General features: G+C 35.0%; 3 protein-coding genes and 1 pseudogene across 3 annotated transcripts; 3 read left to right on the forward strand and 1 right to left on the reverse strand.

Moving 5' to 3' along the window:
• LOC104734644 (CBL-interacting serine/threonine-protein kinase 21) lies at positions 1,472–4,115 on the reverse strand. The gene is made up of 10 exons (XM_010454263.2): positions 3,604–4,115; positions 3,346–3,522; positions 3,164–3,235; positions 3,012–3,065; positions 2,707–2,922; positions 2,522–2,611; positions 2,321–2,431; positions 2,103–2,222; positions 1,854–1,988; positions 1,472–1,748 (listed from the first exon to the last, which is right to left on the reverse strand). The coding sequence occupies exons 1-10, from the start codon at positions 3,832–3,834 to the stop codon at positions 1,704–1,706; spliced, it is 1,251 nt and encodes a 416-aa protein (XP_010452565.1). The 5' UTR covers positions 3,835–4,115; the 3' UTR covers positions 1,472–1,703.
• Positions 5,220–6,140, forward strand: LOC104756209. Its single transcript, XM_010478758.1, has 2 exons — positions 5,220–5,228; positions 5,286–6,140. Exons 1-2 carry the CDS (start codon positions 5,220–5,222, stop codon positions 5,901–5,903), a joined length of 627 nt encoding a protein of 208 aa, XP_010477060.1. The 3' UTR covers positions 5,904–6,140.
• Positions 6,450–10,413, forward strand: LOC104756218 (annotated as a pseudogene).
• Positions 13,303–16,566, forward strand: LOC104734680 (xylose isomerase-like). The gene is made up of 13 exons (XM_010454310.2): positions 13,303–13,510; positions 13,624–13,728; positions 13,879–13,953; positions 14,059–14,188; positions 14,278–14,369; positions 14,603–14,656; positions 14,874–15,159; positions 15,238–15,471; positions 15,560–15,630; positions 15,735–15,775; positions 15,866–15,965; positions 16,058–16,207; positions 16,307–16,566. The coding sequence occupies exons 1-13, from the start codon at positions 13,451–13,453 to the stop codon at positions 16,340–16,342; spliced, it is 1,434 nt and encodes a 477-aa protein (XP_010452612.1). The 5' UTR covers positions 13,303–13,450; the 3' UTR covers positions 16,343–16,566.

Raw genomic sequence — 16,576 nt, forward strand, 5'->3', positions numbered from 1 at the left:
TTACAGTAAAACCTCTATAAATTAATAATGTTGGGACCAAGACATTTTATTAATTTATAGTGATATTAATTTATCTATAAATTAATAATTATTATTTTATAATGTAAATTAATAATTATTAATTTATAGGTATATTTTTAATTGTTTAATTTTTAAAAAATTAAATTGAGACAATTGTTGCATAATAAGATTAAAATTTTGGATGTTGTAAATTTTATGGTATTAGAATTGAATTTGAAATAATTAAAAAATATTATTGACAATGAATTACAAATATTATAGACATATTCACTTATACAAACGACATAAATATTCAAATATATGAATAAGAATATCAATAATCATATTTTAATAGTCTATCAAACTATCAAAATGTAATGATGCATATTTAGAAAGTGAAAACTTTAAAAAGTTTTAGCTGTTTTATGAAATGTTATAGAATATTTTATATCATTATAGTTTGAAGATACAACAAAACAATTATTTTATAGATATGAGGTTTAAGAGAAACATAATTTACTATATCAGCATATATATATTTACATGATTATTAATTTATGATATTATTGGGACCATATTTTACATGAGGATTTCAAAAAAAATATTATTTTATTATCTTATCGAATTTTATTATTTTTTACACTGTCCCGACTTGGGACTAGCAAAATTTATTAATTTATAGTGTTTATTAATTTATAAATTATTAATTTATAGAGGTTTTACTGTACTTTATAAATATGATATGATATGGCGTTTTGTTGTATTTTGATTGGTTAATTAAGAGGGGGTGAATAAAAGAGGTTCACCTCTCTAAGGGTGAACTCAATAATTTTTCTAATTTCTTAGGGGGTGTATTGAAACCATAATTTTGGAAGATTTGATAGGATTTAGAAAATTTGGAATTTTGAAAGATTTTAGGGAAGTTGATATGATTTATTGTAAAATTCTTTCAAATCCCACATAAAACCATGAGATTTGAATTTCTCTATTTTTAACTAAACAAATCTCACATAAATCCTCCAGAATCTCAAAAATCATTAAAATCCAAATTCACAAACTATTTTGAATAACAGTGGATTTTAAAGTCGATTTTTAAATCATCAATTCAATAACAGTGAATTTTAATAGACTTTTTAAAATACATGATTGAATAATATAGGATTTGTAAGTTTCACACAAATCATTTAAAATGTCAAGTTGAATACACCCCTGCACATTTCCATGTGCACGTCACGTCTTCTCATCATTTTCGTTTGTAATTCATTGGCTAGATACGGTAGCAGTTTTATCGGTTTATCTTTTGTTAATCCAGTTTGGGAGAGAGAGAGTTACCAATGAACCAAGCTCATGCATGTATTTGAGAGTGATTGCAACGAAGATATGAAGAAGAGTGTGGAAACCATAAACTATATTGGTCCATATTTTCTAAGTCAACGAACGAACACTCACACATGTCTATCAATCTACTGAGTTTTGTGGAAAATAAACTTGTTCCGCTTTATATATCTGTTCTTTAATCGACTTTGTTATGTAACAATTTGCTTACAAAACACTCCATCATTTTAAAACCCTTTGGATCACCAAGACCAAAACATCCATTATTCTTTGGACTACTTGTCACTAAAACAACCTCGAATCTGAAAAGATATGCTTTCTTTGCCTCCTCTGTTCTTCATTTTTACTTGAGTATCTCTATGCCTCTCTTAGCTTACTTCCGCTGTAAGTAAGCTCGATAAGCTCTGGCAAAACTGTCAAGTTACGAAAGCCAATCTCATATCATTAAATGACTCTATAAAGGTAATTTTTTTCTACTATATAATTTGGATGAGTTTAGTAACTTTTTCTCAGTTTACCTCCATGTATAGTCTTAACTCGCCTGCAGCTTTTGATATTTCTATAACACAATTGGTTGGAGTCACCTCTATCACCTCTGCTGATAATAAGTCATAAGAAGATCTTGATCTTATCTCTTTTGGCTGAATCTTAACCTGGTAATTGAACAACAACAACAACAAAAACAAAGATGCATTTGTAAGATCTTTAACTTGACTTGATGATGATCTGTAGAAGAATCTGCAATAACTAACTTATACTTTATATACCTTGAAGTGCTTTATTCTTTCAACTGATAAGCTAACATCAGTTGCCGCAGCTTCGATCTTCTTAATTGTTTCTTGTGCTGTGTTCTTGGACCCAATTCTTGTTTTATATCTCTTATCATCCTGAAGACATAACAATAAAGAAAGCTTCAATCTTTAACTCTCTTTGTTAAATGAGCTTAAAGATACAGGCAAAAAAAATAGTTTTAAAAGTCTCTTACATTTTCTTCAAAGAGACCTGACAAATCTAGATCACTAGACATTGCTATTATCTGAAAAGCATTTATGAAATTTGAAGACGCCGTTGCTGCATTTATCTCCGCCACATTTTCCTGCAAGATTCCAATTCAGATAAGTCGATACAACTTTTGACTAAAAAGCTATTAACATTTTCAGACATCTAGCTGGTGAATCAAACTTGCCTTGATTGAGTCTAGGACTTGATGATAAGCTGGTGCATAACCAATCTTGAACCAAGAATCTTGAATGATTATCTCAGCTAATGTTATACGCTGCATCAAAATGTTTTCATCACTCAGTTTGGGATTCAAACAATGACAATGATGAAAAAAGTGTAACATGCAGATTCTTTCTTATTATAATATCCCCTTAGAGGATTTGGGTCAAGAATGTTAAAGATTAGCCTCTTCTGCTCTCCAGTGAATCCAGGTGGGAACGTGTAGTCTGCTCTGAGTATCTTCTTATACAAAATCGGAAGCGTATGATCATCAAACGGTGGATAACCAGCAAGCAACTCAAATAGAATCACTCCACAAGACCATACATCTACTGCTGCTCCTGAGTAGCCTTTGTTCATAATCAACTGTTTAATTCATTAACAAAATCAGCTTCTGCAGATACATACAGAGATTTTGAAAACATAACGAGAAGTAATTATATTGTTAATGTTACCTCTGGTGCTATATAACATGGAGAGCCACAAGCTGTAGAGAGCATATCCCCTGACTGTTAATTACACAAATTCAAAAATGTTATTAAGCATTTGATTGTTTCAAAACCCAAAATATTTGTTTTTTTATATGATTAGAATTAGAAAGTGTTACTTTAGGAACTGCACTTAATCCAAAGTCAGAAACTTTGAGATTACCCTTTGAATCTAATAACAAGTTTTGTGGCTGCAATAAATAACGCAAAACCAAAATCAGATTACTAGCCACAATATCAATTAGAGAAAAACAGAGAAAACAGAGTGTTTATAATCCCAAAGTTAAAAAAGGTTTGTTACCTTAAGATCTCTGTGATAAACTCCTCTGTTATGACAGTAATCAACAGCATCAATCAACTGTTGGAAAAGCTTTCTAGCATCCGATTCTTTCATCTTTTGTCTATCAAGTCTGTCTGAAAGCTGACCACCTGCAACGTGTTCCATTACAATACAGATCTTTGTCTTGGTTCCAATCACCTGAAGTTTTTAAAAAAAATTGTACTCAGATTCAAAGAACAAGAATTAATTGAGGAAGACAGAGAAGAAGATAACACAAACCTCGTGTATCTGTACGATGTTGGGATGATTAAGAAGCTTCATGGTTCGTATCTCTCGCTTGACTTGAGACTCTAAACCTTTTTGAATAACAAGAGCCTTGTCTATGATTTTGACAGCTACGTAAGTACCATTGGTCGTGTCGTAACCAAGTTTCACTTTTGCAAAATTCCCTTCCCCGATTGTTCTTCCTATCTCATACTTACCGATCTTCTTCGTCCCAAACAAACCCATCCTCACAGACAGACACCACAACAGAGTCAGAGAGAGAGAAGAAAGAAAGATGGTTTACGGAATTTTGAAGGGTCGAGTTAAAATGGTTATTACAGGGGGGACTCAACTAATTAAAGAATTTGATTCTCTTGTCTTGTTGGGGGATCAAGAAATTGACTTTTAGATGATATAGACCGGTTGGAGTGATCAATCAAAAAGAGAGAAGATATTATTAGTAAGATTGGGTGTGTGTGCTGTATTTGACCGATTGGTTTCGTGTTTGAGTGACTCGTAGCTCGTGAGTCCCGTGGGGTTAAGAATGTGTCAATCAATCTTCTTTTAGGTACGTAATCTTCTCAACAACTAATAAGTTTAGTGCATATAAACAACGATTTTTGTGTGGATACATTTCACATTTCTCTAGTTGGTTAGTTACGTGGATTGGGTTGGCATTATTGCTTTTATTCATTCCACCTTAAATTTAGAAAATGAAAAAAAAACAAAAAATTTAGGATAATTGTTTCTTTCACTGGCTAAAAGATATCTTTTCATTTTTTTTTTTTTTTGACAATATCCTTTAAAATTATTATTTTTTCATCGATTTTTCACATATTGCCCATAAAATATCTTTTTTTTAGTGTTTTTATCTTCTTCTTTTTTTTGAGTCGCCAAAAGTGTTTTAATCCTTACCGTTCAAAACAAAACTATCATCCCAAACACGCCATTTTTTTTAGAAAAGTTTTTGTCGGTTTTTAACTTTTTTCCATTTTTTTGTGAGGATATTTTGTATAAAGTGCCAAGTGGGGATTTTACTTTGGCTCTATTCATTTCGAAAATAAACATTTGTAAGTAAAAAAAAAGTACAAATCCTCAAGATATTTTACTCTTCCAATGATTTGTAAGATCTGAGCTTCAAGATATTTATTTTTTCGATTTTTCTACATATTTTTTAAAATAAATAAATATTACTTCTTTTTTTAACAAGAAATATATATATTAGTAGGTTTCATAAAACACACAAAAATTTCAATGGTCCTATCGGCCTATTTATAAAAATACAACGGCCCACTATATCGGCCTTTTTATAAGCGTTGGGCTGAAAGACCACAAAAAATGGTTGATTATATTTAAGTTGTCTTTCTTACCAAAAGTGGAGTCAACATTGCCTTATCAACAAGAAATAAATAACCCTAAAAAGGGAATCAAATCCATGACCAATACACTGAATATAGGAAAAGAGGAGATTAGTGCCATATTGAGATTTTTTATCTGTGATATATTCTTTTTTTTTCTTTTAAATGTCAAACATCTGTCATATACTTAGAGGAGAAAATAAAGAGTAAAGGCATCACCAGAGTTGACGTGAGCAAGAAAATTCAGTAGCTAAAAGTCTAAACCTTTCATCTATGGGAGGTGTCAATTCTGTGGCCGCGGAAGTTAAAACCGAGGATCATCCGCCGTCGACGTATTAGAGAGATGGGGAGAAAGATTCAAGAACTCTAACTGAAGGTCAGATTCAGACAGATGGGGAGCAAACTAAAACCCTAGTTGAAGAGGAACAAGGAGGTGGGGAGGAAGAATCAAAAACCCTAATTGAAGATTTGAATGTAACAGAGGAAGGGGAAGAGGAAGAGGAAGAGGAAGAGGGAGAGTGTGTGTTGTGCAGTTACATAAAGGGAGGTGAGTGCAAGGATGCGTTCATAGAACTGGAGAGATGTTGGAAGGAAGCACAGAAGAATGATGAAGACGAAAGAAGTAAATGTAAAGAGGCGAGACTCATGTTCAAGGCTTGTAAGAATGATAACCCTGTTTACTATGAGCCCATTCTTGCTCTTGAAGCTAGAGATATGGCTAAGATGTTGAGCGCGTTGTTGAACGCTGAAAGGGAGGCTATTCTCGCTGGTGATGCTGCAGTCATTGAGAGGACGTTAAGCGGGCTGCAACAAGACGATGCTGAGCCTATTACCGTTCTGCCTGCTGAAGCTGCAGCCATTGGGAAGGCGTTTAGTGAGTTGGAAGCTGGAAAGAAGAAGGAGAAGGATGCAGAGGGATCCAAGGGAAACGAGAGTGATCATCAGAATCAGAATTAGGATATTCCGATTTTTTTTGTTTGTCTAAACCCTTAATTTTGTTTAAGGTTGTCTTCTTAGTTCTTACTACAACATTGAGTTATGCTAATGATGCATCTGTTATAGTCACCTTCTTCTGCAAAAAAAAAAAAAGACTAGTTAATTGGTTAATCATTGTAGTAAAACTTTTGTTCAACGTTTGTTTATGCATATCTTATAGGAGAACTGGAGAAGCTGAACATTTGTTGATTGATGCCATTTTTGTTCTCAAACTAAACTAAAGAAATCAGAAAACTAGACATGTTCAGTTTCTTTAGCGGAATCAGAAAACTTGAGTTGCTTTTAAAATTAGCCTATGCCTTAAGAGTCATGTAAGACTAGTGGGAGCTGTTGAGTAGTTGTTAATTAGAGAATAGTTTTTAGTCTATTCTCTGTATAAGTTGCTTGTGTAATGTTGTATGGTCGTGTAAGAAAACAATGAAAGAAATTTATGTTGTGTTAACTCCCTCTGAAGCTTTACTGCAATTTTTCTCAAATCTGAACACTAAACTGAAAGAAAACAGAGGAATGATAGAAGAAACAACAATATTAGATAAATTATGCAAGAAATTTGCCTTTGAAGTTTGTACAGCTCTCACTGTGAGTGACTTTGTGGGTTTTTGTGTAACGCAGTGAGAGCTGACTTTGAGTTCTTGAAGAAACTTTGATTTGTTTGGTGGTGTTTCCATGACGGAGACATAGCACCTGTTGAGGTAATAACTGCAGCTTCTGGTTCACTTACTATATATTTGCATTACATTGTGCGATTGAAACTGCAGATATGAGCACATCAATAACAGAACTGAGTCAAAAACCAAAGACAGATATTGACTATATGAGCACATCAACTTCAATAATATGTTTCTCAAATCAAATAACCACAGAACAGAACTCTATCATCCATGTCTACAGATAGGTTTTCACCAATACACAACAAAAATACAAGACTACATGTACACTAGCTGTGAAATTGTGATAATAGATTTGATATGAGATTTGTGTATACAGATGATCATTGGCTCTATTGACTACACTCAGTTCTCCAGAGAGTTCAAAATGTCATCAGAAAATAGAATTCTCTATAACCTTTACCTAGTGTGATTTGTTGGATTAGCCCTTCTCTTCCGGTTTCATAAAGCATTTGTTGCAACAGCAGAACCATAGATATTATGGAATACATAAATATCTTCAACGAAGAATCGAGTTCATCATTACAAAACATCATATTACTTATTTAGATTTAATTTTTTTTGTTCCTGTGTTAACAGTATCAAGATCCATCTTACTCGCCTGCATAACCTCAAACAAACAGTTCCAATGCCTTATCTAGTTTCCTATCATTGCAGAAACCATCCAGCAAACTGCCACAAGTTACGACATCAGGGGACACACCATGAGAAATCATCTCCTGGAAAAGGCCTTGAACAGCATTAAGATCCCCCACTAACATCGGCTTTATTGCTTTGTGTTAAAGACCGTATATGATATTTGGTCCTTGGACCTTGTAATAATTCTTGTACAGCTTGCTGTTTCTTTTGGTACTTAATTGATTACTTTCTTTTGCTCTTGTTGGCCTAATGTTGACTTGTTCTGTAAGCTATTTAGGAATCTAACAAAAACTTGAATGAAGTTAGTTCAACTAAGATACCGTTAAATGGGCCAGGGCCATTAAATTTGTTCAAAGCAGCGCCATCAATGATAGATTGATGAGATTAAGAACACAAAGGTGTTTAGCAAGAATTAATATTATTAAAATGTTAAAACTTATGTTCTTTTAGGCCATCTTTATCCGCACAACTACGAGGGTGTTTTAAGGCCTTTTTAAAAAGAAAATATTGTAATAGTGGACTTTTTTTTTTTTTTCACAAATGTGTTGTTTTTTATTAGAAAAGCCAACTTTGACAAGCCTAAATAACTTACAAACGAAAGTTCAAAGTCTAAAAGCCTAAAAACTAAAAGCCCAAATAAGAAAACCCTAGACTGAAGGAAAAGCCAAATACAGCACAGAGTACACGTGACAAGAAGGAAACGATGACACGTGTGAAGTCGAAGAAGAGAGAGTCTCGAACACCGGCGGATTATTGTTACGCCGGAAAGCTTTAACTCCGGCCAGATTCGCCGGGAAGTTGCTATAGATCTCAAGCGTCGCCCAGAGAAATAAAGGCGAGATTCCAATTGAGCTTTGATGAGAATATGACTCCACTTGATGCAAATTTTCTTAATCTTCATCTTCAATCAAGCTTTTAATCTTCAAGGAACTTTTGCTAGGATTAATCCATCGAGCATGACTTTATTAAGCAAACAAAAGAAACACAAAAAATCAAACCAACCCAAACGATTCATCAAGCTTCGACAGTGAGAAAGACAAACAATTGCTCTGATTTCATCAAAATCACACCAAAGACACCAAATGAAACTTCAATCCGCATCTAAAAATTTGATCTTTAAAATGAAAAAACCTCAATAAGCTCAAAGATCAAATTAACTCTTTAGAAGAAAGGAGGATTGAAGAATTACAAATCTAGATCAAAGGAATGAAAAAGAGAAATCAAATTCAAGCAAAGCAAACCCAAAGCAAATTAGAATCGAACGAGATCAAAAAGTAAAAACTAAAGCCGAAACAATTCTGGGAACAAAGCTAGCAAGAACCGCCGCTGCTAGAGAAAGCCAGCCACCATCGGAAAACCAAAAGCCGGACATGGTTGCATAGAAAGCCAACGCATGCTGGAGTCAAAAGCCGGACATCGTTGCATAGAAAGCCAACGCATGCCGGAGCCAAAATCCACCCACCATGACTAAGAAAGCCATCGCCGGAAGATAAGATCACACAAGAACTTTCTCTCTCTAAAAGATTGAGAGAGCTAAGAGAGAGAAAGTTCCATTTTGTAATAGTGGACTTAGAACTGGTTTATAGTTCTTATTCTAGATCAGTTTTTGGGTTTGTTCTTGTGTGACGTGGCATTGTCTCATTGGAAACAATATTTTTTTTTGCAACGGAGAAAACTTTTCATTTCTCATTTTGTTCGATATCGTGACAAACTCCTAGTGAAATGATAGAAATTTGTCCCAAAATTCAGTTGCAAATGGAGGAGAATGATTTAATTTTTGGTGATCTCCGACTGTTCGAACCGTTACTCATCACCACCGACGGCGGATCTCAACGGCGGCTCTGGTTCAGGTAATCGTGACTCGTCTCCTTCGGATGGCGAATTGTTTTTTTTTTTCTGGATTATCGTTGATCTGGATTCTTTTCATCGATGGATGGTGATTTGATTTAAAAACTTTGTACATCATCATCTGCTGATTTGATTTTGGATCTTGTATTGAATTATCGATTTGAGAGTATAATAATGCTAATTTGTTGTGTGTGTGTGTGTGGGAATATTGTAGTCGAAGAGAAAGACAAAAGAGCCAAAGGTGGAGAATGTGACACTAGGACCAACTGTTCGTGAAGGAGAATATGTCTTCGGAGTTGTTCACATTTTGCTTCTGTCAACGACACTTTCATTGTTAGTGGCTTTGCTTCTTCTGTGTCCTTTTTTTTTAATTCTCTGAGCAAAACCAAAATCTCCATATATATATGTTGCTGAGAGTTTTGTATATCTGCAATTGTAGCACGTGACTGATTTGTCTGGACGGGAAACACTTGTTCGCATCACTGGTAATCATCTATTGCAACTCTCCCTCCTCCTGAATCCTTTGGTAGTTTTAAGAACATACTGAGATGATCCTTTTGTTAACTAAGATGCTGTTGTGTATATTTATTGTTATGAACCTTTGTAGTCCATTGTGAGTGAAATGAGTTTATTTAAGCTCTGCCCTTTTTACAAATTGTTTTGTTTATGACTGCACAAGTGGCTCCGCTAATATAACCAAGTTAGATACGGTAGTTTCTGGTATTATGGTCATATCTCTTTGCTGTCAGTTGCAGTCCCAGTATTTGTTCTTTTGAGGAATCCGTATTTTTATCTGTGGGGAAAATTGCATTGTTCTTGAATACACAATTGGCTGCTAATGTTGGTGTTTTAATTTTGAATCCTATAGGTGGAATGAAGGTGAAAGCCGACAGGGACGAGTCCTCACCTTATGCAGCTATGCTTGCTGCACAAGATGTCGCTCAGCGATGCAAGGTACAAGCCAATAAAATGCATTACCAAGCTAAGCCTTTTTGTAAATGTGTAAGCAGTTTGTTAAATATATTTTTGCAACACAGGAACTCGGAATTACTGCCATACATGTGAAGCTTCGTGCCACTGGTGGTAACAAGACCAAGACCCCCGGTCCTGGTGCTCAGTCTGCTCTAAGAGCCCTTGCCCGTTCTGGCATGAAAATTGGTCACATTGGTAAAATTATCAATCTTCATCTACAAATTGTTTTGTAGCTTATGATACAAAACAAATTTCCTAGTTTTAGCTCTTTATGTAACTTCAATATTCATGTATCAAATGTACAATAAAAATTGATTATTATATTATTAAATCTTATGATCTTACATTATTTTCACAATATTTATACTCTAAGAACACCCAAAACTCTTTTATATACACAAAAGATTTCCTAAACTAACATAATATAAAAGTAAATAATATATTTAGATAAATGTAAATATTCCTAAACTATATTTTCTAGATTCTTCTCAATCTTCATAATTTACATATTTTTGGGTTTGTCATCTCGACCGTCGATCTCGGTCGATGTGGATTCACCATCTCCCAATAATCAACAAATCGTATTAAACCCTAGTTTCGTTTCTTCTCCTCCAAAAAAGGCGATGTATCGGTATCTTCTCTACGAATCTTCTTCAGGCTATGCCATCTTCGAGGAGCACGGACTAGATGAGATCGGACAGAACACTGAGGCCGTTCGGACCTCCGTCTCTGAGCCTATTACCATTCTGCCTGCTGAAGCTGCAGCCATTGGGAAGGCGTTTAACGAGTTGGAAGCTGGAAAGGAGAAGGAGAAGGATGCAGAGAAATCCAAAGGAAACGAGAGTGATCATCATATTCAAAATTAGTTAAGCTTTTTATAGTTTGCGTAAACCCTCGATTTTTTTTAATTAAGGTTGTTGTCTTCTTTAGTTCTTACTACCACATTGGGTTATGTATGCTAGTTTGATTGCATCTGTTATATTTTGTTATAGTCGCCTTCTTCTGCAAAATCCTTAACAGTAACATTGTTTGTTCAGTGCATATCTTATAACTTTCTTTCTAAGTAACCGAAACTTGTAAGAGATCAAATCCCAACCACCCGCAGCCACCCTAAGAGCTCCACGAGGCAGAGGCTTGTTTTGATCAGAGAGGAAGCGGGAACATGATGGGAGGAGGTATTCTATCTGAATCAGAGGTTCCGTGTGACGAATTATCAATGTGATCAACAGAATCAGCATTAGGATATTCCGATTTTTTTTGTTTGTCTAATCCCTTAATTGTCTTTTTAGTTCTTACTACAACATTGAGTTATGCTAATGATGCATCTGTTAAATTTTGTTATAGTCACCTTCATCTACAAAAAAAAAAGACTTGTTAATCGGTTAATCGTTTTTGTTTATGCATATCTTATAGGAGAAACTGAACATTTGTTGATTGATGTCATTTTGGTTCTCAAACTAAACTAAAGAAATCAGAATACTAGTCATGTTTAGTTTCTTTAGTCTAATGAGGTTGTTGGAGTGGTTAAGTTGCTTTTATATTTGCTTGTAAAAGTAGTCTATGCCTGAAGAGTCATGTAAGACTAGTGGGAGTTGTTGAGTAGTTGTTAATTAGAGAATAGTTTAGTCTATTCTCTGTATAAGTTGCTTGTGTTAATGTTGTATGATGAAAGAACTTTATGTTGTGTTTAACTCTCTCTGAAGCTTTACTGCAATTTTTCTCAAATCTGAACACTAAACTGAAACAAAACAGAATTTTGCACACCATCATAATTTCTTGACACCAAGAGTAATTTTTAAAGGTGGCTTGTGTTATATATGCATCAGTTATGAAGCAAAGACTGATTGAAGAAATTAAACCCTCCTACAACGTTTAACTTAACAGAGATGTTAATGTGATTTGATGCGGAGGTAGCTGTACACGTTTGTCTCAGGGTTATCACAAGGAGTTGTTGATATGAGACTAGTTTAAAGGTTACCTGTAGTGTTTGAAATCTGCGGGTGATGGGTCTGTATTTGAACAGAAGGATTGGACAAGGTTATGTTCAAGTTCTGGTTTGTTGAAACAGGTTGTTGTAAAGGTAATCTCAGGTTTTAAGTGGTTATTAACGAGCTAATGAGATTGTCTGCAAGGTTCAAATCAAAAGGGTTTCAGGTTATGAAGCAAAGTAGATTCAGTTTCTGCATTTGACTCAAGAAGGTACTCTTTTAATCGGCAGGCTGTGTAGTTTGACCATCTTGTTCTCAGGTGGAGATTGTTGAAATGAGAACAACATGCTCAAGTAAACAAGGTAAACAGGGATGTTAACTCTTGTTAAGTTAAACATCTAAGGGAACCACAAAGAGGAGCGTGAGAGAGAAACACAATGTAGAGAGATGTAAGCAAGTAGTGAGAGATAGCCATTAAAAGTGTACACCATCATAATTACTCGTTTCTCTATATATTGGAGTTACTATGAGTGACTTTGTGGGTTTTTGTGTTCTAACTTTTGAGTTCTTGAAGAAACTTGGAGTTGATTGGTGGTGTTTTCATGACAAAGACATAGCACCTGATTTGATAATAAAAAAAATACAGAGAGCAACTTCTGATGTAAAAAGGCTTCAATGAGCCCAAATTTGAACGGTCCTTTTTTTTTAGTTTCCACCCACTAATGCAATTAAATCTAAATGTATTTATCTTTTTTGCCAGCTTTCAATATTGCATTTAATGTGCTCAGTTGTTGCTTCACGGACACAGTGATATGTGTTACTATATTTATATTACTCATTTTCACGGGTGAGAGAGATGAGATCATTCTTAGGTTAAGATCCTTGTACTGAGTTGTACATTAGATAACAGTATTCGTAAATTTTTCATTTGTGGAACTAATAATAGAAAACTCAACAAAATAATATTTAATTTGGACACAAAAATTATATTTGTCTTCATATAGCTCACAAAAGTGTTAACACTTATCTATAGTTTTGGTCCTAAATATAGAAAATAGGATCATGGCTGAGTCAGAAACGTGATATACGCTATAACGTTGTTTCCGGATAAAAGAATGAACGGACGATTTGCTTTTAACTCACCGATAATATCACAACAACCGTCGATTTTGTGTTTATGCTAAGGGGTAAAATCGTAATAACAGAACAAACAAACAAACAAACCAAACCAAACCAGTGCTTACGTCACATCATTATCTGTCTGACTAGTTCCTTAATCTTATTAGTCATCGTCACTCACTATATATCTTTGCGATTTTATCCAAGTTCTAAAGCTGGGTTTTTTTTAGTTTTTTAGTTTCTTCTCACCTGCGATCGTGTGATTTCGATTTGTATTGTAAGAAACTGGGTTTTTTGGGTTTTCTAAATCATCGTTTAAGTTTTGATAGAAACTATGAAGAAAGTTGAGTTTTTTATGCTCCTTCTCTGCTTAATCGGAGCGTCGTTTCTAGTGGTAAGACTTGATTCATAATCAAAAAGCTTGATTCTTTTTATTTTCTTACGATCATTGGAACGTAATCTGATATTAAAGTTTTGATCTTTATTGTTGTGTGTGTGTGTGTGAAGAGTGCTGATCCACCAACTTGTCCTGCGGATTTGGATGGGAAGTGTAGTGATTCTGATGATTGGCAAGGAGACTTCTTTCCTGAAATCCCTAATATTAAGTATGAGGTAACTTACGCAATCATACACTCACTAAAGTTGTGAGATTTATCTGTAAAAAACTATTGATTCGATTTGGAAATTTTTTTAGTGTGGATGTGTTTGCATGTGTAGATGAATAATGAATTGATTGTTTTATGATTTTTTTTTTAATTTCAGGGACCTTCGACTAAGAACCCACTTGCTTACAGGTGGTATAACGCTGAAGAAGAGATTCTTGGGAAGAAGATGAAGGTAAATTTTGTGTTCTTATGGATTTTGACGAAATGGATGAGATGTGTTTTTTTAATGATGTTTGTTTGTTTGTTTGTTTGTTTGTTCTCTTGAATATGTGAACAGGATTGGTTTAGGTTCAGTGTTGCGTTTTGGCATACATTCCGTGGTACTGGAGGTGATCCATTTGGTGCGGCGACTAAGTATTGGCCTTGGGAAGATGGTACTAACTCTGTCTCTATGGCTAAGAGAAGAAGTAAGTCAAGAATTGTGTTTTTTGTTAATGTTGTTTCTCTTTAATTGGGAGTTGCTGTGAGTGACTTTGTGGGTTTTTGTGTAATGCAGTGAGAGCTAACTTTGAGTTCTTGAAGAAACTTGGAGTTGATTGGTGGTGTTTCCATGACAGAGACATTGCACCTGATGGCAGTACACTTGAGGTAATAACTCCATCTTCTGGTTCACTTATACTATATTTGCATTACATTGTGTGATTGAAACCACAGTTGGATTTATTGCTTTGTGTTAAAGACCGTATAATATTTGGTCCTTGGACCTTGTAATTCTTTTGCAGCTTGCTGTTTCTTTTGGTACTTAATTGATTACTTTGTTTTGCTCTTGTTGGCCTAATGTTGACTTGTTCTGTAACCTATTTATACTCATTGATCTGCAGGAATCTAACAAAAACTTGGATGAAGTTATCGAACTCGCCAAAGAACTCCAAAAGGTGAATTCATTTGGTTAACATTCCACTTCTTGTTACGCATTAGATTTTGGAAGATACCTTTAGTAGTTATATAACCTTGGTCCCAGGCTCATGTATGCCATTATAGATTTTGGAAGATACAATTGGAACTCTTATAATTCATAAAACACTATCTTCTTGCTACAATACCTTAGTTTGCTGTGCTAAGAAAAAGGTTTGTCTTCCTCTCCAAATGCAGGGAAGCAAGATCCGGCCATTGTGGGGTACAGCTCAGCTTTTCTTGCATCCTCGTTACATGCACGGAGGAGCAACCAGCTCTGAGGTTGGAGTATATGCTTACGCTGCTGCTCAAGTGAAGAAGGCAATGGAGGTGACACATTACTTGGGCGGTGAAAACTACGTTTTCTGGGGTGGCCGTGAAGGTTATCAGACGCTCTTGAACACTGACATGGGAAAAGAGCTTGATCATCTAGCCAGGTTCTTTGAAGCTGCTGTTGCTTACAAGAAGAAGATTGGATTCAAAGGTTAGTCTTCTTCTACTTCTTCTTGTTCTTTCATCAGTCGTATGTGACTTATTGCAATATAATCTTATTTTTCATCAGGTACGCTTTTAATCGAGCCCAAGCCTCAAGAACCCACCAAGCACCAGTATGACTGGGATGCTGCAACTGCTGCCAACTTCCTAAGGAAATACGGTCTTGTTAATGAGTTCAAACTCAACATTGAGTGTAACCATGCCACGCTTTCTGGTCACACCTGTCATCATGAGCTTGAAACTGCAAGACTCAATGGTTTACTTGGGAACATTGATGCAAACACTGGCGATGCTCAAACTGGTAAATTTCAAATTTCAGCTCTTTTGAATATTATTGTCTCTTATCTGGATTTGGATGATTGAACAATGTTTTCACCTTGTCTCAACAGGATGGGATACAGATCAGTTTCTTACAGATGTTGGAGAAGCAACCATGGTTATGATGAGTGTCATCAAAAATGTATGTTATATAAAAACTCGCTATTTTGGGGAATTTCATTGTAGTTTTTGAATGGACGGTCATAATAGCTTATGTTGTTCATGTGTGGTCTCAATATGAAATAGGGTGGGATTGCACCTGGAGGCTTCAACTTCGACGCCAAACTGTAAGAGCGTTTCTTGATTCCCAAAGTTTTTGCTGTTTCATACAAACTTAAACCGAGAAAGAAGCTTATAATACTTGTTTGATTAAACAGGCGAAGAGAGAGTACAGATGTTGAAGACTTGTTCATTGCTCATATTAGTGGAATGGATACAATGGCTCGTGGACTGAGAAACGCAGTGAAAATCTTGGAGGTTAGTGAAGAGACTTGTATAGATAAGTTTCTTATAAAGTTTCAAAGAGTGTTGCTTCATCGATTAACTTGATGTGTGTGATTGGTATAAAGGAGGGAAGTCTAAACGAATTGGTACGCAAGAGATATGCAAGTTGGGACTCTGAGCTTGGGAAGCAAATAGAAGAAGGGAAAGCTGATTTCGAGTATCTTGAGAAGAAGGCTAAAGAGTTCGGAGAACCGAAGGTTTCTTCTGCTAAACAGGTACACGTTTCTTACTACAACAAAACATAATATTCTGGTTTTGTTTCGTTAACACACACACAAAACTCATAACGAGATCTTTTGCAACAAAAACCACAGGAACTTGCTGAGATGATCTTCAAGTCAGCTATGTAGGAAGAAGAAGAAGAAGAAGAAGAAGAGACTAAAGAAGGCTTTCTATGTTTATTAAAAGGATCGTCTTCTTACTTTCTTAGTTCTCTCCTAATCTTTGAGAGGTCTGAAAACCAAAAATGAAAAATAAGAATGATTAGAGAGGTTGTTTCAGTTGACGTACTGTGTACTATGCTTTCTCACACTCTTAGTTCCAATTGAATAAGAACAACTGTTTTAAGGCCTTACTTGAATTCG

Source organism: Camelina sativa, chromosome 2 (genome assembly GCF_000633955.1).
Source record: "Camelina sativa cultivar DH55 chromosome 2, Cs, whole genome shotgun sequence".
NCBI lineage: Eukaryota > Viridiplantae > Streptophyta > Magnoliopsida > Brassicales > Brassicaceae > Camelina > Camelina sativa.